At 44.3% G+C, this 26209-nt stretch overlaps 2 protein-coding genes across 11 annotated transcripts in view; both read left to right on the plus strand.

Annotated features, from left to right (window-relative positions):
- Window positions 1–861: 861 nt before the first annotated feature.
- On the plus strand, window positions 862–1360 carry LOC100974064 (small nuclear ribonucleoprotein E). Its single transcript, XM_003811166.5, has one exon. The coding sequence runs from the start codon at window positions 909–911 to the stop codon at window positions 1185–1187; it is 279 nt and encodes a 92-aa protein (XP_003811214.1). The 5' UTR covers window positions 862–908; the 3' UTR covers window positions 1188–1360.
- A 13557-nt stretch (window positions 1361–14917) lies between these two features.
- The window catches only part of CDC14B (cell division cycle 14B), a 122314-nt gene continuing 111022 nt past the window's right edge, over window positions 14918–26209 (plus strand). For 2 of the 10 annotated variants that reach the window (XM_034967820.4, XM_063594299.1), the window contains exon 1: window positions 17924–18212. In XM_034967820.4, the coding sequence (XP_034823711.1) occupies window positions 18053–18212 (160 nt within the window). In that variant the 5' untranslated portion in view covers window positions 17924–18052. Of the gene's footprint in view, window positions 18213–18520; window positions 19217–19317; window positions 26013–26209 lie in introns of those variants that run through there. The other 8 variants (XM_057298683.2, XR_008626679.3, XM_034967823.4 and 5 more) reach the window with 8 other exon arrangements.

Below are 26209 nucleotides of genomic sequence, written 5' to 3' on the forward strand. Positions count from 1 at the left end.
TGTAACCCTAGCTACTCAGGAGGCTGAGGCCGGAGAATCGCTTGAACCCGGGAGGCGGAGGTTGCAGTGAGCCGAGATCGCGCCATTGCACTCCAACCTAGCCAATAAGAGCGAAACTCTGTCTCAAAAGAAAAAAAGTATATGAATGGAGAAAGATTTAATGTGCTAACACAAATAAAAAGAAAGTGGGAATAGTTATAGTGCTCTCAGACAAAGCTAAGTTCAGAGCAAGGAAAGTTATCAGGGATGAAGGGAGCTATTACATAAGGATGAAGGGGTCAGGAGTCAGTTCCTACTGAAGACATAGTAATTCTCGATGTGTATGTTCCTGACAACAAAGTAAAACCTGATAGAACTGCAAAGAGAAATAGATGAATCCACTGTTATAGGTGGAGATTTCAACACCCCTCTATCAGAAATGGATAGGTCCAGCAGGCAGAAAATCAGTAAGCACATAGTTGAACTCAACAGCACCATCACTAAACTGGATATAATTGACATTTCCAGATTACTTCATCCAATAGCAGAATAGCACACATTCTTCTCAAGCTCACATGCAACACGCACCAAGATAGACTGCATTCTGTACCCTAAAACACACCTTAACAAATGTAAAATAATAGAACTCATAGCATGCCTGATCCCAGACCACAACGGAATTATACTCAAAAGCAATAACTGGAAAAATCCCCAAATACTTGGAGATTAAAAACATACTTCTAAATAACACATGAATCAAAGAAAAAAAAATCTCAGTGGGGCATGGCAGCTCACGGCTGTAATCCCAGCACTTTGGAAGCCTGAGGCAGGCAGATCACTTGAGCCCAGGAGTTTGAGACCAGCCTGGCCAACATGGCAAAACCCTGTCTCTACTAAGAATACAACTGTTCGCTTTGTGAAATTCCACCATGGCGTACCGTGGCCAGGGCCAGAAAGTGCAGAAGGTTATGGTGCAGCCCATCAACCTCATCTTCAGATACTTACAAAATAGATCGCGGATTCAGGTGTGGCTCTATGAGCAAGTGAATATGCGGATAGAAGGCTGTATCATTGGTTTTGATGAGTATATGAACCTTGTATTAGATGATGCAGAAGAGATTCATTCTAAAACAAAGTCAAGAAAACAACTGGGTCGGATCATGCTAAAAGGAGATAATATTACTCTGCTACAAAGTGTCTCCAACTAGAAATGATCAATGAAGTGAGAAATTGTTGAGAAGGATACAGTTTGTTTTTAGATGTCCTTTGTCCAATGTGAACATTTATTCATATTGTTTTGATTACCCTTGTGTTACTACAAGATGGCAATAAATACTATGGGATTGTTTGTATTAAAAAAAAAAAAAAAAGAATACAAAAATTAGCTGGGTTTGGTGGCACACAGCTGTAATCCCAGCTGCTTGGGAGGCTGAGGCAAGAGAATGGCTTGAACCAGGGAGGCAGGGGTTGCAGTAAGCTGAGATCACGCCATTGCACTCCAGCCTGGGTGACAGAGCAAAACTGTCACAAGGAAAAAAAAAAGAAAATGAAGACCTTTATGATGCTCCGCTTCCACTTAATGAATAGAAAATATATTTTCTCTTCCTTGTGATTTTCATAATAGCATTTTCTTTTCTCTAGCTTACTTTATTGTAAGAATATAAGTATGTAATAAATATCACATATAAAATATGTTATTGACAGTTTATGTTATTGGTAAGGCTTCTGGTCAAAAATAGACTATTACTAGTTAAGTTTTTGGGAGGCCCAAAGCTATATGCAGATTTTTGACTGTGTAAGGGATTGGCACCCCTACCCCCAACATTGTTTAAGTGTTAATTGTATTTATAAATGTGCACCACATTTTTCTAAGATAAATACATGTTCTTTATGTGGCTTCAGGGAGGTACAGGTACATAAGTGTAGTGCAATGGCAAATTGCCTACCCAAACACATTTTTTAAATATAAAATTACCTATAACATGTACTGTTAACTTTATAAACATACTTCCATATCCAGTCATATACTGGACTTGAAATTCTGAAGAACCTCTCTCACAAATACATGGAGACATTGGATAAAAATAAATAATATCGTCAAACATTTTAATGATTTGTTAGGTACTATTCCAAGTGCTTTACATACATTAACTCTATGGAACTGATATTGTTATCATCACCATCACCATTTTGCAGAGAAGAAGCAACAACTTTTTTCAAGCTGAGCTTACAACAAAGTGAAGAAATGCCACTAGGGCCGAAAGCGAGCAGAAGCTAGGCTGAAGAGCATGCTTGGAAGCCATGGACTGCACTGCAGAGCAGGAATTCATCCCAGGAATTAGAGAAGGTTATTCTTTGGCCAATTCAAAGGTCTGGGACAGTAGAGAATTAAAACTAAGGCTCTAGAGTAAAGTAGGACCTAAGATCTGTGCCTGAGACTGGAAACTTTTAAAGGGCTAAAACCTTGTAAGAATAAGGTCAAATCCATCCACATCCAAGGAATCTAGTGAGGAAATTCATTGTATGGCTTGTGTGATGAACTGCTATGGAAACAAGAATTTCAATAAAATGAAAATGCATGGTTTCATTTTTAAAATCAAATATTTTGTTGTTTTTCAAGAAAACTGATGATACACTAGCAACCTGCATAAAATGTTTGTTCACATTACCATTTACAATGGGGGGCAAAGAGGTATCACTGACTACATGAAAACTGGAAGACACATTTTCTGAAGAAGTAACATCATTTACTTCAAAGTTAACGGCTATTTTAAAAAGAGTGTTCCAGAAGGTAATTTAAGATATGAAGTTGAAGAACGTACATAGACACATCATTCTGTGGAGAATGATTTTTCATTTAAATCAAAGAGGTTTTTTTTGTTTTGTTTTTTGTTTGCTTTTCTCACTCTGTTGCCCAGGCTGGAGTGCAGTGGTGCAATCTCGGCTCACTGCAACCTCACCTCCTGGGTTCAAGCAATTCTCATGCTTCAGCCGCCCAAGTAGCTGGGATTACAGGTGTGTGCCACCACACCCGGCTATTTTTTGTATTTTTAGTATAGATGGGATTGTACCATGTTGGCCAGGCTGGTCTCAAACTCCTGACCTTAAAGGGATCTGCTCACCTCGGCCTCCCAAAGTGCTGGGATCACAGGTGTGAGCCACTGTGCCAAGCCAAAGAGGTTTTTCTAATTAATTCCAATCTTTTTCAAGTCAAGTTTTCTTATGGACATACTAAAAATGAAGTGTAGTAGCTGTTCCTATACTGGTTCTGTTAGAAACTTCTGAAAAAAGTTACAGGCTGCCAGTTTTATGTCAGTATTACCAAATGCTTTAAATAGAGAATTTGATTACATTCATTTCTTTGTAAAAAAGGAGCTAATAGTTACCTTTTCTCATCCAGTTTACAAAGTCAAAGCAAAATGTTTGGAAGTGTATTCTCTCAAAGGTGAAACATCTGACATTATTGTGAATGCTACTCTAAATTCAACTTAAAAATTCACAAGGTTGGGCATGGTGGTACATACCTATAATCCCAGCTACTCGGGAAGCTGAGGCAGGAAGACTGCCTGAAGCCTGAAGCCTGGAAGTGAGGCTACAGTGAGCTGTGATCGTATCACTGCACTCCAGCCTGGGGCAACAAAGGGAGACGCGCGCGTGTGTGTGTGTGTGTGTGTGTGTGTGTGTGTGTGTATGTTTGGGGTTTGATTTTTTGAGATGGAGTCTTGCTCTGTTGCCCAGGCTGGAGCACAGTGGCATGATCTTGGCTCACTGCAACCTCCACCTCCTGGGTTCAAGCAACTCTCCTGCCTCAGCCTCCACAGTAGGTGGGATTACAGGCGCCAGCCACCACATCCTGCTAATTTTTGTAATTTTTAGTAGAGATGGGGTTTCACCATGTTGGTCAGGCTGGTCTTGAACTCCTGACCTCAGGTGATCTGCCTGCCTCGGGCTCCCAAAGTGCTGAGATTACAGGTGTGAACCACCATGCCCAGCATATATATATATATATATATATATAATGCATTATATATATGCATTATATATAATGCATATATATAATGCATTATATATATATATAATGCACATAACTACAAAAAAGATTAATACCAAAAATATATCGGAATGTCTACAAGTCAATTTTTTAAAACAAGACAACATAATAGGATAAATGGGCAATACAGACAAATCATTGCAAAGTTAGAGGGTACAATGCACAACCCACCCTCATTTCTGACACCAACTACAGATGGTTTCCAAAACCACACTCAGGTTTGATAATTTGCTAGAAGGACTCACAGAACATGCTAAGAGCTGTTATACTCACAGTTACAGTTTACTGTAGGGAAAGGATTTAAATCGACAGGCTTTAAAAATCTTTGAAAGGTTAAAATAAGGCTGCGCGCAAAGGCTCACGCCTGTAGTCCCAGCACTTTGGGAGGCAAAGGCAGAATTGCTTGAGTCCAGGAGTTCAAGACCAGCCTGGACTATGTAGCAAGATCCTGTTTCTATAAAAAAAAAAAAAAAAAAAAATTGGCCAGGTGTTGTGGTGCACCTGTAGTCCCAGCTACTCGGGAGGCTGAGGCAGGAGGACTCCACTCCAGCCTGGGTGACAGAGTGAGACCCTGTCTTTTAAAAGCAAACAAGCAAAAAAAGAACATGCAGCTTTACTAAGCTCTCCTTGCAGTTCGCACCCAGAGTGCTACAGTAGCGTCTTTATTTATTTATTTATTTTTTATTATTTATTTATTTATTTATTTTTGAGACGGAGTCTTGCTCTGTTGCCCAGGCTGGAGTGCAGTGGTGCAATCTCGGCTCACTGCAAGCTCCGCCTCCCGGGTTCACGCCATTCTCCTGCCTCAGCCTCCCGAGTAGCTGGGACTACAGGCGCCTGCCACCACGCTCGGCTAATTTTTTGTATTTTTAGTAAAGACAGGTTTCACCGTGTTAGCCAGGATGGTCTCGACCTCCTGACCTCGTGATCTGCCTGCCTTGGCCTCCCAAAGTGCTGGGATTACAGGCGTGAGCCACCGCACCTGGCCAGTAGCGTTTCTTGTTTGAGATTTGTGCTGTAGTACTGCCCTACAGGTGATGTGGTCTGATAAGGAAAAGATGGTTTCAAGTGCTTATATGTGTTGATACCCTGGGAGATTTAAAGGACAGATAAGGCAGAATTTCTGCCTTTAATCATTCAGGAGCTATTTGGGGAGGGCAGGAAGAACGTCAGGGTAGGTAACAAAAGAGGGCAGGGATGATAAACTGTCCTTTGCACAGTGCAGTAAATCTCACAGCAAATTTGAAGGTCTTGGAGGGATCAGGGATGGAAGTGTTCAAAGAAGGCTTGCATATAATTTTTTAAAGCAGCTCACATAGATCATAAGTGTAATTAGCCTTATTCATCATGAGGAGGTATTTGATCACAGCTGTTATGGAAGTAAAACTTGTTTCTAGAAAATGATTTTAAATATTATGCCAATCTTCTTACAATGCCATTTTTAAAAATAGGTAAGTAAAATATTTTTAAGGTTTCTTTAGAAATCATTACAGAACACTGTTATTTAACTTTACTCTAAGAGCAGCCTGTAATCACTAACATTTTCTGGATTTTGGTGCCTAAGGATTTAAAATGCCAAATGTGGCTGAGTGGGGTGACTCATGCCTGTAGTCCTAACAATTTGGGAGGTCCAGGCAGGAGGACCTCTTGAGCCCAGGAGTTCAAAACTAGCCTGGGCAACATGGAAAAACCCCATCCCAGCACTTTGGGAGGCCAAGGCATGCGGATCACTTGATGTCAGGAGTTCAAGACTAGCCTGGCCAACATGGCGAAACCTTGTCTCTATGAAACTACAAAAATTAGCCAGGCGTGGTGGTGGGCACCTGTAATCCCAGCTACTTGGGAAGCTAAGGCAGGAGAATTACTTGAACCCAGGAGGCGGAGGTTACGATGAGCCAAGACTGTGCCACTGCACTCCAGCCTGGGTGACAGAGTGAGATTCCATCTCAAAACAAAAACAAACAAACAAACAAAAAACAAATTAGCCGGGCGTGGTGGCATGCACACCTGTGGTCCCAGCTACTCAGGAGGTGGAGGTGGGAGGATCACTTGAGCTCTGGAAGTCAAGGCCGCAGTGAACTGGAATGGCACCACTGCACTCCAGCCTGGGTGACAGAGTGAGACCACTCCATATATGATCCCCCTCCAAAAAAAGTAAGTCAAATGTGAACATATTTACTGACTTTATGTAAATAAGGAATAGCTTCATATTTCTAAGCAATGTGTATCCATGTCTCATAAGCATAACATTAATCCTACTTTTTGCTGAATCCAGTGGGCTTTCCACTTTATTTTCCTAAATTGAAAGCTCAGATTTTGATATTTGTTGCTCTTGTCTATATCGGCAAGTACAAAGACTTCATGTGAATTAATAATTTGCCACACAATAAGAAAATGAAACAAAAGCAAATGCTTTAAAAATGTATTGGAAAAAATGATGAATGCTGTATAATTTGGAAAGTAAAATATAGCACCGGAGACATTCTGGTAGAGAGACCTGTGACCGGCCAGGCGTGGTGGCTCACACCTGTAATCCCAGCACTTTGGGAGGCCTGGGTGGGCGGATCACAAGGTCAGGAGATCGAGACCATCCTGGCTAACACAGTGAAACCCCTTCTCTACTAAAAATACAAAAAATTAGCCGGGTGTGGTGGCGAGTGCCTGTAGTCTCAGCTACTCGGGAGGCTGAGGCGGGAGAATGGCATGAACCCAGAGGCGGAGCTTGCAGTGAGCGGAGAACGCACCACTGCACCCCAGCCTGGGCAACAGAGTGAGACTCCATCTCAGGAAAAAAAAAAAAAAAAGTTATTTTGGCAACTAGATTTAAGTCAGATGCATGACTTTTTCATATAATGTGTATTTATTCATTTACTTATTTATTTTAAAGACAGGGGTCTCCCTCTGTTGCCCAGGACAGAGTGAAGTGACACAATCATAGCCTTGAACTCCTGGACTCAAGCAATCTGAAGGCTCAAGCCTTTTGAACTGCAGCCTTGAACTTCTGGGCTCAAGCAATCTTCCCACGTCAGCCTACCAAGCTGCTGGGACTATAGGTGTGTACTACCACACCCAGATTTTTTTTTTTTTTGAGACAGAGTCTCGCTCTGTCACCCAGGCTGGAGTGCAGTGGTGTGATCTTGACTCAATGGAACCTCCGCCTCCTGGGTTCAGCTAATTTTGTATTTTTAATAGAGATGTGTTTTCCCCATGTTGGCCAGGCTGGTCTTGAACTCCTGATCTCAGGTGGTCTGCCCACCTCGGCATCCCGATAGAGTCTCACTCTGTAGCCCAGGCTGGGGTGCAGTGAGGTGATCATGGCTCACTGTAGCCTCAACCTCCAGGGCTCAAGCGTTCCTCCCACATCAGCCTCCCAAGGAGCTGAGACTACAGGTGGACACCACCATGCTGGGCTAATTTTTAAAATTTTTTTGTAGAGATGGGGTTTTGCTATCTTGCCCTGGTTGGTCTCAAATTCCTGGGCTCAAACGATCTTCCAACCTCAACCTCCCAAAAGGTATGTAATATTTAATAACGCACAAACTAAAATAATTAATATATTAAATGTGAAAACAAATTGCCTTTCTTTAAGTATTGTTAAATATTCATTTGCTTCTATTCCTAGAAGCTGACTGCCTATATAAGGGGCCATTTCAGCCTTCTTCATTTTTTTTATTTTATATAGCCCCTAACTTTGGATAAAATAATTCACTGCTCATTTGAATCTGCATTTAAAAATGGAAAGAGGAACTTAATAGAGAATCCAACCTAATCTGCCCAAATGTATGCTCTGGTATCACTGAAGAGAAAAAAAAATCATGAATAGAGAAAAACTTCCCACCATATGAGAATGCAAAACTATAGATTTGTGCATTTTGGTCATTCCTGATCTCCTTTTTCCTAAGGAGAGCTCTGGTTGAGTGGGAACCCAGTGCGCTAGGATTTCATCACATTCGGAAGAATTTGTAACAAAAAGAAAAATCACCCGATATTTTAGAATTGGTTGCTGGCTCTCTTCCAAAACCAGAAAAGTCATTGCAAGAAGTTTTCTTTCCAGCCACAACAGGAGATAAAAAATAAATTGCCTTCACCCTTCCACAACTACAGAAGTGACTTGAAATTGATGCCTTTAATTCACTTCTAATTGTGTGGATAAGGGGAGAGTCAGACAAGGATGTCTTTCTTGTCCTGCAATGATTGGAAAGAAAACCGTGTAGAGGATAAAGGAGGCTGTTAGCTACCTCGGATTACCTGATGATCTCCATTGATTATGACTGTGAAGCAGGCTCTCTGCTGTCTTTCCCATTCCCCTGAGGGAGGAGACCTGGGGGGTGAGCCTGGCAGCGGGGGCCAAAGGCAGGGACAACTTGGATCTGTAGCAAATGTTGCAGAGCCCAAGAGAGAACAGCCAAGTTCTGTCTGAAGAAGAGGACCGAGACTCCAGCCAGCAGAGCCTGTCCAACTTGGTCAGAGTAAGCAAGCCAGAGGTGTTTCCGGAGCCGAGGTCTGGTGCCAAACAGGTGTCAGAGACCGACAGCGGCGAAAGAGATGGAGAGATGTAAGAGAGAGGGAGAGATGCCAGAGAGATGGAGAGCGGCAAGAGAGATGGAGAGCGGTGAGAGAGATGGAGAGATGCGAGAGAGTCGGAGAGACATGAGAGAGATGGAGAGATGTGAGAGAGATGGAGAGCAGTGAGAGAGATGGAGAGCAGTGAGAGCAACAAGAAGAGAGGATGCAGCAAGAGATAGTCAGGAGAGAGGGCTGACCAGGAAACCATCCTTAGCTTTGCAAGGATGGCTTTTTTTTTAAAGTCCTGTTGCTCCTATATCTTCTTTTTGGATGGTGGTTATACAGGTGTATATATTTTTAAAACTCATTGAACTAACACTGAAGATCTTTGCTTTTGTATGTTAATTATACCTCCTTTTTTTTTTTTTTTTGAGACGGAGTCTCGCTCTGTTGCCTAGGCTGGAGTGCAGTGGTGTGATCTCAGCTCACTGCAATCTCCACCTCCCGGGTTCAAGCGATTCTCCTGCCTCAGCCTCCCAAGTAGATGGAATTACAGGCGCAGACCACCACGCCTGGTTAATTTTTTGTATCTTTAGTAGAGACGGGGTTTCATCATATTGGCCAGGCTGGTCTTGATCTCCTGACCTCGTGATCCGCCCGCCTCGACCTCCCAAAGTGTTGGGATTACAGGTGTGAGCCACTGTGCCTAGCCAAATTTTTGTAATTTTAGTAGACGGGTTTTCACCATGTTGGCCAGGAACTCCTGGCCTCACGTGATCCACAGCCTCTGCCTCCCAAAGTGCTGGGATTACAGGCATGAGCCTCCGCACCCAGACTGTTATACCTCTTTATGGGTTTTTTTTTTTTTTTTTTTTTTGAGACTGAGTCTCGCTCTGTTGCCCAGGCTGGAGTGCAGTGGCCCGATCTCAGCTCACTGCAACCTCCGCCTCCCAGGTTCAAGCAATTCTCCTGCCTCACCCTCCCGTGTAGCTGGGACTACAGGTGCCGGCCACCACGCATGGCTAATTTTTGTATTTTTAGTAGAGACAGAGTTTCACCATGTTGGTCAGGCTGGTCTCGAACGCCCGACCTCAGGTGATCCGCCTGCCTCAGCCTCCCAAAGTGCTGGGATTACAGGCATGAGCCACAGCGCTCGGCTTGCTGGGATTACAGGCGTGAGCCACCACGCCCAGCTTCTGTTTATCTATCACAAGTCCCCTCACCCACTCGGACAAATTTTTTTCCATGACATTTACTTGTTAAAGAGACAGTTTATAGAAAATCCCACATTCAAGATTTGTCAGGTTGTTTCCTTATGAGTCATTTAACGTGTTCTTCCACCCCCTATATTTCCTGTAAACCGAAGTTAGATCTCAAGGCTTGATTCAATTCAGGATAAACATTTTGGATAGAATACTACTTTATAGGTAATCCAGGGTACATCATGTTGCCTTGCATCAGGAAGCATCATACCTCTCTCTTTTTTTTTTCTTTTAGACTGAGTCTCGCTCTGTTCCCCAGGCTGGAGTGCAGTAGTGCAATCTCAGCTCACTACAACCTCCGCCTCCCAGGTTCAAGCGATTCTCTTGCCTCAGCCTCTGGAGTCACTGGTACTATAGGCACACAACACCATGCCTGGATAATTTTTGTATTTTTTGTAGAGAAGGGGTTTCACCATGTGGCCCAGGCTGGTCCGAACTCCTGACCTCAAGCGATCCACCCTCCTCAGCCTCCCCAAGTGTTGGGACTACAGGTGTGAACCACCACTGCACCATCCAGGAAGCATAATATCATGCTGACTCACTCTAATGAGGCAAAGTTTGATGTCTAGTGTAAGGTGGTGATAGCCATATTTTGAGTATTGTTGGAAAAGAAAAATATTAAAATACAATATATATCATTCCTAGAAGCCTTAAAAGTTGGTAAAATGTATTTGACATTAAAATAGATAAAACTGGCTAGGCTCGGTTGCTCATGCCTGTAATCCCAGCACTTTGGGAGGCCAAGGGAGGAAGACTGCCTGAGCTCAGGAGTTCAAGACCAGCTTGGGTAACATAGTGAAACCTCATCTCTACAAAAAATTAAAATAAAACAAAATAGCGGGGTGTGGTGGCATGGGCCTATAGTCCCAGCTACTTCAGGAGGCTGAGGCAGGAGGGCCACTTGAGACCAGGAGATCCAGGCTACAGTGAGCCATGATTGTACCACTGCACTCCAGCCTGGGTGATGGAGCAAGACCCTGCCTCAAAAAAGCAAAGCAAAGCAAAACAAAACCATAAAACTTTTGTAAACCAACGTGAATAGAGCAGCAAGACAAAGAGTAGATATGCAGGCATCATCTGCAAAGGGTGAAGGGGCGATATCCATAATATATAAAAAGCTGCCACACATCTACAAAAATAAAATCAAATGCAGCCAGGTGTGGTGGCTCACGCCTGTAATCCCAGCACTTTGGGAGGCCGAGGCAGGCAGATCACCTGAGGTCGGGAGTTGGAGAAAAAACTCGAAAAAAAGAAAGCAAATACAAAACAGGCAAAGGACATGAATAAAAAATTCTTAGAAAAAATACTGCAAACATCTAATGAGAACTTTATAATATGCTAAACTTCCCCAGTGATCAGGAAAATACAATGAAACTAATAGTGAGACTTTTTAATTCTTAAACTTAAAAAACACGTTGTATCCAGTGATTTCAAGGATGTGGGAAAATGGGATTCCTTTTTATTTTGTTTTGTTCTGAGATAGGGTCTTGCTCTGGAGTGCAGTTGGGTAATTATAGCTCACTGCAGTCTCGACCTCCAGGGCCCAAGCTATTTTCCTACCTCAGCCACCCGGGTAGCTGGGACTGCAGGTGCACACGGCCACACCCAGCTAATTTTTTTCTTTTTTGTTGAGACAAGGTCTTCCTATTTTGCCCAGGCTGGTCTGGTACTCCTGGGCTCAACCCATCCTCCCACTTTGGCTTCCCAAAGTGCTGGGATTACAGGTGTGAGCCACTGCACCCAATCAGCTCGGCTATCCTGAAATATTGTTGGTATCAATGAAAAATTAAAAAGTGAGTATCTTTGATTCAGCAATTCCACCTCCTGTGGATTGCCATATGTTAGGGTATTCATTGCAGGTACATAACAGCACTTTTCCTCCCAGCCCCCATGCAACTTAACCATCCATCCATAGGAAAAGAAATGATGGAAAAGATACAAGGGAAACTTTGCAGCCATTAGCATGAATGAGGCTGGTCAAAAGGACTGAAAAGGAAAATTTTCAAGATCCAGTATTAACAAATCTGGGGAAAAAATGCAGTATTATGTGAAAAACAGCAGCTCATAGAACAATATGCCCAGTATGAACCATTTTATTTTTAAAAATCTGTTTTTGTTTTTGTTTTTTTTTTGAGATAGAGTCTTGCTCTGCCACCCAGGCTGTAGTGCACTGGGGCGATCTTGGCTCATTGCAACCTCTGCCTCCCTGGTTTAATAGATCCTCCTGCCTCGGCCTCCCGAGTAATTGGGAGTACAGGCACCCACCACCACACCTGGATAACTTTTGTATGTTTAATAGAGACGGGGTTTCGCCATGTTGGTCAGGCTGGTCTCAAATTCCCGACCTCAAGTGATCCGCCCGCCTCGGCCTCCCAAAGTGCTGGGATTACAGGAATGAGCCACCATGCCCGGCCCCAAAATCTGTTTTTATCTAAACACAGATCATTAGCAGCAGTTATCTATGAGCATAGGAGGATTGGGGTAGGAAGGTAAAGGAGAACTTTTAAAATAAACATATATATATGTTTTTTACTTAAATTTTTTAAAAATATAATCACGTGTTCATGTATTATTGTGGGACAAAACCAAAGAGAAAAAAATTCCTTACGCACAAATCTTTGAAGTAAAATTACAAAATAAGACCTAGATTTAAGAAGTGAAGTCCGGGCGTGGTGGCTCAGCTTGTAATCCCAGCACTTTGAGAGGCCGAGGCGGGCGGATCACCTGAGGTCGGGAGTCTGAGACCAGCCTGGTCAACATGGTGAAACCCCGTCTCTACTAAAAATACAAAAAATCAGCCAGGCATGGTGGTGTGTGCCTGTAGTCCCAGCTACTCGGGAAGCTGAGGTCGGAGAATGGCTTGAACCCGGGAGGCGGAGGTTGCAGTGAGCCGAGATCGCACCACAGCACTCCAGCCTGGGTGACAGAGCGAGACCCTGTCCCCCCCTCAGAAAAAGAAAAAGAGAAGCGAATAGTGAGGAGGGTGAATAGAGAGGAGGCAGCATTCAGTAGCACCGGTGGAAGCATTTAGCCAAGACAGCATGAACTTGTGGAGTATTGTTTCCCATTTCTCCCATATTATTAAATTCAACTCTAGAGACATACTGACTACCTGACAGTATGTAGAATGCACGTCAGCATCTTTTTCTTTTTTTTTCTTTTTTCTTTTTTTTTTGACACAGAATCTCGCTGGAGTGCAATGGCGCGATCGCTGCTCACTCCAACCTCTGCCTCCCGGGTTCAAGCGATTCTCCTGTCTCGACCTCCCGAGTAGCTGGGACTACAGTCACGTGCCACCACGCCCCGCTAATTTATCAGCGTCTTTTAAAAGTAACGCAAGCTGGGCGTGGTGGCTCATGAGATCGTGCCACTGCACTCCAGCCTGAGGGACAGAGTAAGACTCCATCTCAAAAAAAAAAAAAAAAAAAAAAAAAGGTAATTCTAGAGGAAGATTTGGGTATCATTCAATCCCTTGAGGCTCAGACCTCTGTGGCTTTCAGGTAAAGGCATCTTCAGTCATACTCTGAACACAAGACTTAAAATAACCAGAATTCTCATCGTCCCCTACCCCTGCCCCCTGGCATTTCATTATTATTATTTATTTTATTTACAGTCATGTACCACAAAGCGATGTTTTATTCAACAGACCACATACAGGACAGTGGTCCCATAAGGTTTTAATACCACATTTTTGCCGTAACTTTTCTATGTTTAGATGATGTTTAGATACATGAATACTTACCAGTTACAGTCACCTACAGTATTCAGTATAGTAACATGCTGTACCTGTTTGTAGCCTAGGAGAAATTGGCTCTACCATACAGCCTAGGTATGTAGTAGACCATACCATCTAGGTTTGTGTAAGTACACTCTACAATATTTGTACAATGATGAAATAACCTAATGACACATTTCTTAGAAGCATCCCCATCGTTAAGTGATGCATGATTGTAGTTATTTTTTAAAGCAGGAGTGTATATAACCAAAAAACAAATCAACCGCAGAAATATTGTTTTAAAAATCTACAATATTACGGTGTGGTCTGAGATCCAAAGGCGTTCATCCAAGTTTCTGACATTTTATACAACTATACAGGTTATTTAATTTCAGAAGCCCACCTGCAAGGCAGGATCCCTTTAGATCCTGCTCTTGTCAATGAAGAATGATGCCAGCCCCTCAGTACTCGAGCCACGTGTGGTTCTGTATCCTGGGTTTCCAAACCAAACTCATTTAGTGACCTAGGGTAACTGCCATGACCTCTCAAATGAGAATACCACGGAACAGGGCATGAGTATGAAGCCCCTAGCATGTCTAGTATTTGCTGGTAGCTCAACAAACATTCATTCCTTCCATTTTTATGGTTCTAAAAGATTTTCATCTTAAGGGGCATGAACATGGCAGACTTCGGATTAATGTTGGGATTGCCAGGATAGCCAATGAAACAAAACCAACTCTTTGTTTGTTTGTTTGTTTGTTTGAGACAGAATCTTGCTCTGTGGCCCAGGATGGAGGGCAGTGGCGTGATCTTGGCTCACTGCAACCTCCGCTTCCCAGGTTGGAGCAATTCTTCTGCCTCAGCCTCCCAAGTAGCCGGGATTACAGGCATGTGTCACCACGCCCAGCTTATTTTTGTATTTTTAATAGAGACAGGGTTTCCCCATGTTGACCAGGCTGGTCTTGAACTCCTGACCTCAGGTGATCTGCCCGCCTCAGCCTCCCAAAGTGCTGGGATTACAGATGTGAGCCACCACGCCTGGCCAAAACCAACTCTTTTTATATATGAAAGTGAAGACTTCAGTGTGTGCCCGTTTTCCCATATGACTGCCACCTAAGCCCTCTAGTTTTATGGAAATTTAACCTCTTATGGAACGTACCATATTTATCAAATTTAACTTTTTATGAAATTAACCAACTTATGGAAATTGACTTTCTACAAATTATTTATCTTCACATAATTAAAATTGTAATTCACGGATTCTGAAACTTACATTATTTGAAATTCATATCACGTCTCTATCAACCAGTTGCTACTGATTTTAGCGTAAGATTTCACATTTTCAGAATATGCTCTATCTGGAATATACATATAAGAAAATGTTCCACGGGGCGCGGTGGCTCATGCCTGTAATCCCAGCACTTTGGGAGGCCAAGGAGGGCGGATCACAAGGTAGGAGATCGAAACTATCCTGGCTAACACGGTGAAACCTCGTCTCTACTAAAAATACAAAAAATTAGCCGGGCGTGGTGGCAGGCGCCTGTAGTCCCAGCTACTTGGGAGGCTGAGGCAGGAGAATGGCGTGAACCCGGGAGGCGGAGCTTGCAGTGAGCCGAGATCGCGCCACTGCACTCCAGTCTGGGCGACAGAGCGAGACTTCGTCTCAAAAAAAAAAAAAAAAAGAAAAGAAAAGAAAAAAAAAGAAAATGTTCCACAGTTGTTTTCATTTCAGGGTAAATTTACCTAGGAAAGATAGGAATATTTTAGAGAATCCCTCCTTTTTTTTTTTTTTTTTTCCTTTTCATTGTGCTGCCATAATGTTGAGAATCAACCAGACGCATCTGTTCCCTAAGCGCCACAGTTCAGGAAAAGACAAGCCAGATCCTAGAGAGTTTTGGTTCCCACCCCAGCCTGGCCACTGCCACTCATCTGGGTCCCCGTGTCCTCACTGTGAAAGGATAGCCTTGGACCAAATATTGTCTAAGGAGCTTTCAAGCTCTAAAATTCTATGATGAGTCGTCAAGCAATGAACAACAAACTAACCAGGGAAGCAAACTAAAATACATTTCCTGTGGCCAAATTCTCAGAGCTCAGGAGTCAACTTATCAAAGAGGGGGAGGAGTCAAACAGTTCAAGAGCAGTGCCACACACACAAAACAAGTATCAGCTAGGAAACAGCACTTTTCTGCCTCTATCTAAACATGACCTAAAAACAAAATATAAATAGGGTTTAAAACTTTAATGTGTATACTCAGCACACAGACTTCCTATTCACAAGAAGGGAAGATACTTCCGCCTAATTACAAAGTGTAGTCCTATACTTTGTCTGTTCCTACTATACAAAGCATAAAATTATATACTTGCAAAGTATGAAAATATTTAAATGGTATAATTATCTGTATTTATGACACTTTTTTTTTTTTTTCTGAGACGGAGTCTAGCTCTGTCACCCAGGCTGGAGTGCAATGGCACGATCTCGGCTCACTGCAACCTCTGCCTCCTGACATTTAAACAAATTACTCTCAAAAGATCATAATGTCATGGAGGTAGTTTCTCTGTACTTCCAGGGAGCCACACGGACCACTCTCCTGTAATATCTATTCAAAACAAGACCCACTCATTTAAAATCCCTGGTAGTCTGGGAAACTGGGTGGCTTTCCAATGCTGAGCCCCTAGGCCAGTCTGAAAGGTCTCCTCCTCCTCCAGGTCAAAACAAAGGACTGTGACCCTACCGTTTCTGCTCTCTAAAACTTACTTGCGCAGCGCTGCACAGCCTCCCACGTCTCTAGCTTCTTTGCTGCCCCTACAGACAGACATGTAGATCATTTTAAATTTAAGGCCTTCACTGATTTCCTTAGGGGAAACAGAGGAAGAGTGAACAGGAGAACCAACCTTAAGAAAAAGTGCTTACAGAGTTGCTGATCTCTAGCTTCAGACACAGCCCCCCTACTTCCTTATTTAGCCGTGCTTAAGGTAAAAGCCCACAACAATAGAAGTCAAAGAGCCCCTTCCTGAGGTGCTCTATGAAAATTTGCATTTCTGAGAGGCTTCCAAGGGGACTGACTCAAATTCATCTTTCTTTTCCCCAGGCTGGCAGTTAACTGCGGAACTGCAGGATAAAACGTTCAAGTGCTGGTGAAAAATAGGGACAGCTTGCAGATGTTGTAAAATTTGGGGCCGTGAAATCTTAACACTGCCCTCCAATCTTCTCGCCCTTTTAGATGCTACCATGGACGTTTGTTTAAAGGCCCTCCAAAATGACAGTTTTTGGTTAAGTTCCAGGAAGATAGGGCATTATTTTAATCCAGTAGAAAAAGAAGAGGATATGACCCTACAGTGTGCCAGATAAAGAAGTTTATGGACAAAACTTGCCCCTTGCTTCAATACTTCATGATATAATCGGACCTGTGGACACCTCAGTATACACAGCAATGAGTGTATAAACTTACTGAATTAATGTGGGCGCTGGATTCCGAGATGAGAAACTCTGAGGTGCAAACAACCACGGTATATTGTGGTTCCACGGAAGTTTCATCGGGTCCTTAAGAAGCCCTTGCTTGGCCTGTTTGAATGCTGGGCATAGGTCGATAAATAGAGCGTAGTTGTTTAAATAGTTTTACTTAAGTTCTGAAATCAACTCTACTTTAAATCTATATAGCTGCAGGTAATGTAATCAGGCCATACTCTTCCAAGCTGGCAGCCATGGCAAAAGTCCCTTTCTCTTGGCGCGAATTACAAGGAAATTCAAGAAATACTTTAAGATATATATATGCCAAAGACGTGGAGTTAAGTTACTAGGGTGGGGCTGTGTAAATGTTTGGTGACTCACTAAAGAAAGTTGGGATCTGGGGTGCTGGCACCTGGAGGACACAGAAGAAACAAAAGTTGGGGGGCTGGCGAAGGTCGCTAGCACACTTTATCTCTGATTGGCGGAAGCCCTCAGAGTTTTCTTTATGGCGTCACCGAGTACCTGCCTGTAGAAAGGCCCCGTCTCCGTGACGTCACGCCGCATTGGCCAATGAAAGGCCTCAGTCTGCGGGCCCCGAGGAGGGTTGTGGGCCCTTTTTTGTGAATGAAGCGCCACGGAACAGCCCTCCTGGGGTCCCCACGAGCCGCGTCCTGCTGTGCCCCGGCGCCTACGCAGCAGCAGCAGCGGCCGCGGCCGCGGTGGGCACGCACGGTTACCCCGGGCAGCTCCGGCCGCCAGCTGCAGCCCCGTCGCCTCGGCCGCGCCAGCCGGCTGCGGGCACCTGGGGGCGGGCTGGGGGCGCCGGCCGCGGCAGGAGGCGCTGTAGCGAGGGCTGCGGCGCCGGTCCTGCGGCGGCCGCGGGAGGCAGCGGGGCAGGCGCTGTGGGCCGGGCTCCTCCTCCGGCTCCTGCGCGACCGCCTCCCGCCGGGCTCTGCCGGCGCCCGCCGTCCCCGCAGCGCCGCTCTGCGCCCGCCGCCCCGAGCGCCCGCGCGGGGCTGGCGGGAGCCTCGGCGGGCGCGCGGGCGCGCGGGGACATGGTCGTGGCCCCCTGACGGGCCGCGGCCGCCTCCATGAAGCGGAAAAGCGAGCGGCGGTCGAGCTGGGCCGCCGCGCCCCCCTGCTCGCGGCGCTGCTCGTCGACCTCGCCGGGTGTGAAGAAGATCCGCAGCTCCACGCAGCAAGACCCGCGCCGCCGGGACCCCCAGGACGACGTGTACCTGGACATCACCGGTGAGCCGGCCAGTGGGCGCGCGGAGGGCCCCGGACGGCCGCACCCGGCGCGGGGCCCTGGCCCACCTCCCACCGGCCTGCCCGGGGCCTCCGGGACCGGGCCGAAATGCCTTCGCCCCCACCCCCTTAAACGCCCCGGCCGCCACACCCCCTTTAGGAGCCTGACTCCTGAGGAGCGCCCCCCGCCCCGAGTTTCTAGCTGCGTGGGCTGCGAGCTTTAACTTTAGCTGGTGCACCCTCCTCCACCAGCAAGATGGACCGAGGGTCACCTTTCTAAGTTGCGGGCGTCAGCCCGGCGCCTCGAACCTGCAGCTCCTCCCCGCGGGCTGCTTCTGAGTTCCTGTGGATTCCGCCTTCAGGGATTGCGAGCCCGGTTGGCCCTCGCGCGAGTCACAACCTCTGAATCAGCCCCAGAGGATTCCCCGAGCGCGCTGAACGCGCCTGGCACGGGAGCTGCCCCTTTTTGGCGTTGGCCAAACCCCCGCTGCTCCGTAGCCTTGGGACCCCGGGCGCCGCGTTGCCGGTCCGGCGCGGAAGCCCGAGCCCCTCTCCTGGGCCTCTCGCGCCCTGCCCCCTAGCGCGCCCCCCGAACGCCTCCGCCTCCCGGGGTCCGCTCCCCGCCGGGGCCTCGAGAAGGAAGGTGTCACGTTGATGGCATTCGAGCCAGCCGGCAAGACGAATGTCCGGGTTGTCACTTTTGAGAAATCCCAGCCAGCCAGAGCAAGTAGCCAGGCAGCCCTTCGATAGCTGTTCTGTTAGTGCTGATTCGACTGTTCTTGGAGACTCATAAATCCAATTTGGCAGCTGTTAGGTTTGCTGGGATTGACAGTGACGCGTGTGAAGGCATTAAATGTGATGATGTATGTGGCAACGCTGTGTAAACAGCAGAGCTGTCCACGATTTTGAGGGAATTGGCAGTCTGTTTTCAGTGGCGGGGAATGTGTCAACCTCGGTGCGTGGCGTTATTAAAAACTGTTTCCAGCCCCTAGCCTTTGATAAACCAGGTAAGCTGGAGTGGCGAGAACATTAAGTGGAAGTGTTTAGACAAACGCAGACGTTTAGGAGAAATAATATTCTAGGTTCATGGACAATCTGGAAACTAAGTTCGTTTTGAAATGAAGCTGAGAGCAGAGCGGGTTTCTCGGCTTTGGTGGATGGCCCTTGGGAAACAGAGCGGGCATAGGAAGGGGTTGCCCTGAGTACCAGTCCCCAGCCGGTAGCTGCGGGGGGTGTGCGGGAGGTGAAGCCTGCTGAGACTGAGAAGCCAAGTCCCGCTAACGTTGTGCCCTTCCAGGGAGAGGGCCTCGCCGAGGACGGATGGGGCTGGGAGCGGGTGGGCCTATACATAGTTTCTGCCCGTTATTGTTTATACCTCTTGAAAGGATCTGTGTTGAATGGGATTTAATTTTAGGACAAGTAATGCATTTACATGGTACAGAACTCCAATTCTAAAGGTGCACAGGAGTACGTGCAGAAAAGTTGGTCTCACAGTCTCCAAGTGTCCTTCTCTAGAGGCAACTACTCTTCCCAGTTTCTTGTGAAGCCTTCTAGAAATAGGCTGTGCATGCATACTATATATACTATATATTCTCTACCATACACGTGCGAGTAGCACACAACATGTTGTTTTGCACATTTTTCCGTTTTCATAGTGTTTCTTATTAGAATGATTGTTCTGAGTTGGTGCATATAAGCCTGGCTTACTTGATTTTAATTACTGCTTAGGCCAATGTACATACGGTTTTATGAATAAAACCATTAAGAAGTACGTATGGATTTAAATGTTTATGTAGATTTGAATGTTTTTTAACCTATTTAGACAGTCCCTGTTGATGAACATTTGGGTTTTCAATCAGAAGGTTTGTGACAGCAAAGTCATTGGAATAAATCTTTCTCCTTGATGGAGATGAAATATGTGGCCAGCCTTCGTGAGGCAGTCACCAATTAATTAACTTCAGAAAAATAGAACCAAGCAGAATACTGAGGAGGGGTGCGTTACAGGAAATAAAAATGCTATCAGAGGGCAACCCGCTCTGGTCCCCTTCCACGCTGCGGAAGCTTTGTTCTTTTGCTCTTCACAATAAATCTTGCTGCTGCTAAAAAAAAAAAAATCCTATCAGATTGCAAGCCCTAATAACGGAAGGGTCCAGCTTTAATGTAAGGGAGCTCCAGGGGAGTAAAGGTTATAGTCACCTTTCCCTGTGACTTCTCTAGGTGTCCCTCAGTGATAGTCTTGGCTTCCTGGAAAAATGATACTTAATCAGTCTGTTGCAGTGTGATATACAAGGCCAATTAAAGTATCTTCAGATACAGAGTTCAGATTACTTTTTATTGGGCTTTTGGGGGAAGGCTTGAGGCCTGTCCTCAGCAAGTGGCAAACTGGTCCCTTCCTTCTCAACGTGTTTTTCCCTCCATTATTGTTTTCTTAATTTAAAAAGCAGTGCATGCACACTTCTAAAAAGTCAAACATTATCAAATGAGTTTTTTTTTTTTTTTTTGAGACAGAGTCTCGCTCTGTTGCCCAGGCTGGTGTGCAGTGGCTCAATCTCAGCTCACTGCAACCTCTGCCTCCCGGGTTCAAGGGATTCTCCTGCCTCAGCCTCCCAAGTAGCTGGGAATACAGGCGCCCGCCACCACGCCTGGCTAATTTTTGTATTTTTAGTAGAGACAGGGTTTCACCATGTTGTCCAGGCTAGTCTTGAACTCCTGACCTTGTGATCCGCCCGCCTTGGTCTCCCAAGGTGCTGGGATTACAGGCGTGAGCCTTCACCCAGCCTATCAAATGAGTTTTATGGAGTCTTCCTCCCTTGGTAATGTTTTTCCTCCTTCAATTTTCTGTGCACATTCAAGTTTCTGGAAATTGTGCCATACCAGCAAGATTAGTTCTCTTTTTTTTTGAGACGGAGTCTTGCTCTGTTGCCCGGGTTGAGTGCAGTGGCGCTATCTCGGCTCACCACAACCTCTGCCTCCCGGGTTCAAGCAATTCTCCTGCCTCAGCTTCCTGAATAGTTGGAACTACAGGCACATGCCACCATGCCCGGCTAATTTTTGTAATTTTAGCAGAGATGGGGTTTCACTATGTTGGCCAGGCTGGTCTGGAACTCCTGACTTCGTGATCCCCCCCAGGCTAGATCTCCCAAAGTGCTGGGGTTACAGGCGTGAGCCACCGCCCGCAGCTGATTAGTTATCTTTTGATGGCTGCATTATATGGCCAAATCATGATTTATTTAGTAGTAATAAATAGCTGGTTATTTGGGGGTTTTCCAGTCCCTATTGCAAATGGCTGCAGTAGCATCAATGTATGTGTCTGTTTATATGTGTGACTATATCTATAGAGTGTATTTCTAGAGGTGAAAACGCCAGGCCAGAGTACATATGGACTTTATCCATTCCTCAGTGGACTTTTTGGCTATTAGGAATAATGCTGCTGTGAACATTCATATACAGGTTGTTGCATGGACACGTTTTCAGTATAACACCCAGGAGTAGAATGGCAGGATCACATGGTATCTCCATGTTTAATGTTTTAAGGAACTGTCAGACTCTTTTTCCGAATGGCTACGCCGCTAGCGTTCCCACAAGCAATGCACCAATTATTCCACATCCTTGCCAGCACTTAATATTGGATTGACAAGATTCTTTCACAGTGGAGTAGGTTTGTAAAAATTAATGCATGTTGTCACTTCCGTCCACCCTGCCCTTAAATACATCATTTTTTAACTTAGTCCCTTGACATTTTTATTGCAGCCTATTTAATCTGTAAATTGAATTCCCATAGATCCCAGGATACTTCGTGTGTGTGTATTTAATATAGGATGCTTAATCCCTATTTTTGTTCCTGTCATCATTTGTTATATAATCACTATTGTTTAGTATCTAGCCACCCACACCACTATACTGGGCATTTACTCTTACTAGGAGCAGACTAAGGGGTTTAACTCTCATTCCAACCCCATCCACCTCTCACGGAGCCATTCATTCACCTCTTGCCATGTGCAATGACATGGATTTTTTTACTTGAGCTGTACTGCTAGTTCAGTTTCAGTCCACCATGAAAACAAAAGGTCATAAAGACAGTGTAGGCCGGGCACAGTGGCTCACGTCTGTAATCCCAGCACTTGGGGAGGCTGAGGTGGGTGGATAACCTGAGGTCAGGAGTTCGAGCCCAGCCTGGCCAACATGGTGAAACCCCTTCTCTACTAAAAATTCAAAAATTAACTGGGCATGGTGGCACGTGCCTATAGTCCCAGCTACTTGGGAGGCTGAGGCAGGCGAATCTCTTGAACCAGGGAGATGGAAGTTGCAGTGAGCTGAGATTGCGCCACTGCATTCCAGCCTGGGTGACAGAGTGAGACTCCACCTCAAAAAACAAAACAAAACAGGCGGTGTAAACTGTAAGCGTTAAAGCTAAAAAGATGCTGGGTACACATCAGAATGAGCTGTTACCAGTCTAGGAAACTGGAGGAAGTGGGGAGGTTGAGGAGGGTTTTCAAGGAAAAAATACTAGATTTTTCTATGAACCTCCTTAATGTCAGAGGTCTGAATCTTTATCTCTATTTTCCCATCCCTTAAATAGGGACCTCCATTCATGGCAGTGTACTTTCTCCTTTCCTCAGGAAAAAAAATTTAAAGACTCTAACACTACTGCATATATCTATGTTTGATAATTTATAAGATGTAATAGTTGGTGCAGAACTTTGACTTATTTTACTATTTTTATTTTTAAAATTTCTGATTAGGCTGGGAGCAGTGACTCATGCCTGTAATCTCAGCACTTTGGGAGGCCAAGGTGGGCAGATCGCTTGAGCCCAGGAGTTCAAGACCAGCCTGGCCAATATGGCAAAACCCCTACTCCGGAGGCTGAGGTGGGAGAATCACTTGAGCCTGGGAGTTCAAGGCTGCAATGAGCTGTGTTCATTCCACAGCACTCTAGCCTGGGCAAAAGAGACATAGTGAAACTCTGTCTCAAAAAAAAAAGAAAGAAAAGAAAAATTCTGATTAGTAAAGAATATTGGTAATAGCTACTGGCTAAAAGATTCTTGGTGGTTTGTGTTAAATTTCTTTACCTTTTTAAAAACAAGTTTTCCAGTGTCTGCCATGATCTAACTTTTAAAGACTGTCTGTATTATAATAGTAAATAATTTTATTGGAAAAACACTAATTGAGGTCAGGATTGCCACTTTAAAGCACTAATTAATGGTGATATATTGGATACTCATCAAATAAACAAATACAGCATTGTCTCCTCCCTCCTTCCTTTTTAAGATCTTTAAAATTCACAGCAGACATTAGACAGGGAAAATTTATTCATTAATTCAAGAAGTATTTATTGCATGCTTACTATGTAAAATAGTCATGCATATTCATTGCAGTGATGGAAGTATGTTTTTCTTGATAGAAAAGGAATGCTGTTATGTAGAACACTGAGTCAAGGAGAAAAATTGCTTTTTCTTCAAGAGTTTTGTGTTATAGTAGATTATCCAGTTTCAGGAATTGAAGCCCACCATAGTGTGTAGTGTGCATTTTTCTTCTTGCCTATGTCTTGGTTCTCCTTTACTTACACTTAAATTTGTCTGTAATGTGAATTTGTTTTCTTGATTTCTATGCTTGCTTAATTCTTCAACATCTTCACTTCTGATATTCATGTTAGTTATCTGCTTTAAATCTAATTCCTCAGGCACTCCAACACCACATGGAGGCAACAGTTTGACAGTTTCAAATGTCACTCCTTAAGTGGACATACAGAGTAGTTGGGCACAGACATGAATGGAAGGTGGAATAATTGTGTTGCAGAAATGGTACTGATGCCAGGGAGTTGCCAGTCAGTGCAAATTGTAATTGCTCTGTGCTTTTGAATGGGAAGGAATGTTCGCAGTTTCTGCTGGGGTTAGGAAGAGCTGGACTGAAACCACACTGTGGATTTTTAGGATGGAAGAAGGGCATTGATGCACACAAGTGACATTTCTTGGAAATTTCTGAGATAGTCTGTGGGAATCACTGAATTGATAGGACAGGGGAAAGAATTTCAAGAGATCAAAACCCTCCACATTCCCCTGTGAAGAAGCCAAAGGGCCAGAGATAAAATTGGGCCACAATGATGTAGTTTCTTTTTGGCAAAGCCATGACTACCTGACTTTTACTGTTGCCAGCAGATAAAGCTGCTTCACAGAGTTGTACATAAATGATTTATTGGATATCTCCTAGTTAGTCCTGTGCTACTTAGGCTAGGAGATGAATAATTACCTACTGAATTTGAGGAAAATGAGCAAAACAAGTACATCATTCAGGTCTTCTGCAGGTCATGCTGTTTTCCAAATTGACTGTCATTAACAGCCCCAGTTTTCCGGATATTTTATTCATTCAACAAATGCATAATGAATATGTGCAAATGAATACCTACTCTGCCAAGCTTTCTTCCCCTCAAGTGCTAAAAATAGAGCACTGCTAGAGATAGTCCCTGCTCTCATGGAGTTTATGTTTTCAGTGTTAATTGAGAAAATAACACTGGGAGGGTCTGAGGGAGAACTAGCATATAGAGTAACCATATCGCATATTGCGGTTGAAATCTTTAGGGAAGAAAAACTTTAATCAAAGAGTTTTTGAAGAGCCAATTCTATGAGGCCAGCTAAGCTAGCCGCTAGGCATGAGGACACCGGGGAAACCTAGTCTCTGCCCCATCCCAGGGTTGAGCACAGACAGATTATTAGTAACCTTTTGGAGCCTCGATGCTTTCATCTGCCACAGATTTGTTGTGAGAATGAAATGAAGGGGATGCATATGAAGTGCCTGGCTTCATGCCCATTGATGGCCAGGGCTGCATCAGTGTTCTCTTGTGTCACACGCGTGACAGCAGCCGCGAGGACAAAGGGCAGGCTGAGGCACAGTCATCACGGCTGGAAGGGTTTCAAGCTAAGAAGTAAACATTCCCGTGTACTTGCACAAAAGGTTCAGTGAATCAGCACAGTGGAAATGCAGTGTGTTCCTCTGTCTGCTTCTGAGAGCGAGCTCAGGGCAGAAATGCTCCAGATGAGGCTGGCTCTGTATTTGTCAGAGCAGCGGAGGAGGTTTGGTGCCGTGGTGATCATCTTTTCTGCCTTGGGATAAATGCTAGAGTTTCTCTTTAGAAAGATTCCCTGTAAGAGGAGGAATAAACCAAAGCTGTTACTTCATTCTTGAGGCTATTGTTATGTATTTTTATTATACTGAAGACTTATATTGCCTAATATTAAATTGCAGCTAAGCTTATTGTTGGGGAGGTCTTCTTAAAGATGGGAGACCCCTCTACCATGGGAGAGCCTGAGGTAGAAAATAAAACAATATGTGAAATTATTTACTGATAGAATATAAATTTTCAGAGTGGTTAATTTAAAAAATGCTCTTGTATATGTTTTAAAATAGTGTTTCACAGACGATTATCCAAAAGATTTGAAACTGATGGTGCATATTATTGGCAGACAGGGTCTTTTTTTGTTTTTTTGTTTGTAAAACAAATTGCTTTCAAAGGACCTTTCCATGCTTAATGTGTAGCAGAGAGACAAGTTATTTGGAAAGGTTGGGAATATGATATAAAGAAGAAATGAGATCTTTAAATCTTTTTTATTACCCTGGGAAAAATGAATTTTAGTAGCCAGTATTTTTTGTTTTCCTTCCCATCTTAGCTACTGAATATTTTTATAACCTAAGTAAATCCTTCACATTAACATTGTTATAAGGATCTGTAAGTTGACATGAAAACATGGACAGACCATCTGAACATCTCAAAGCCACGCCTCATCTAGATCAGGCACCTTTATGAATGAGGTAAGTAGGTGCGGAGTTGTTGAGGACAAATATGGAAGAGATTGTATTAGAGACAAACAGACTGGTTCGCGGGAACTAACTAATCTTCAAATATTGTTTCTTTCCACTATTTCATTTTTAGCTTCCAAAGTGAGTCATTTGATTTCTAGTGTTATAAGAAGAATTGACGTCCATATTAGGCAGGGATTACTTTTGAA

This window comes from Pan paniscus, chromosome 11, assembly GCF_029289425.2.
Source record: "Pan paniscus chromosome 11, NHGRI_mPanPan1-v2.0_pri, whole genome shotgun sequence".
Classification (NCBI taxonomy): Eukaryota; Metazoa; Chordata; class Mammalia; order Primates; family Hominidae; genus Pan; species Pan paniscus.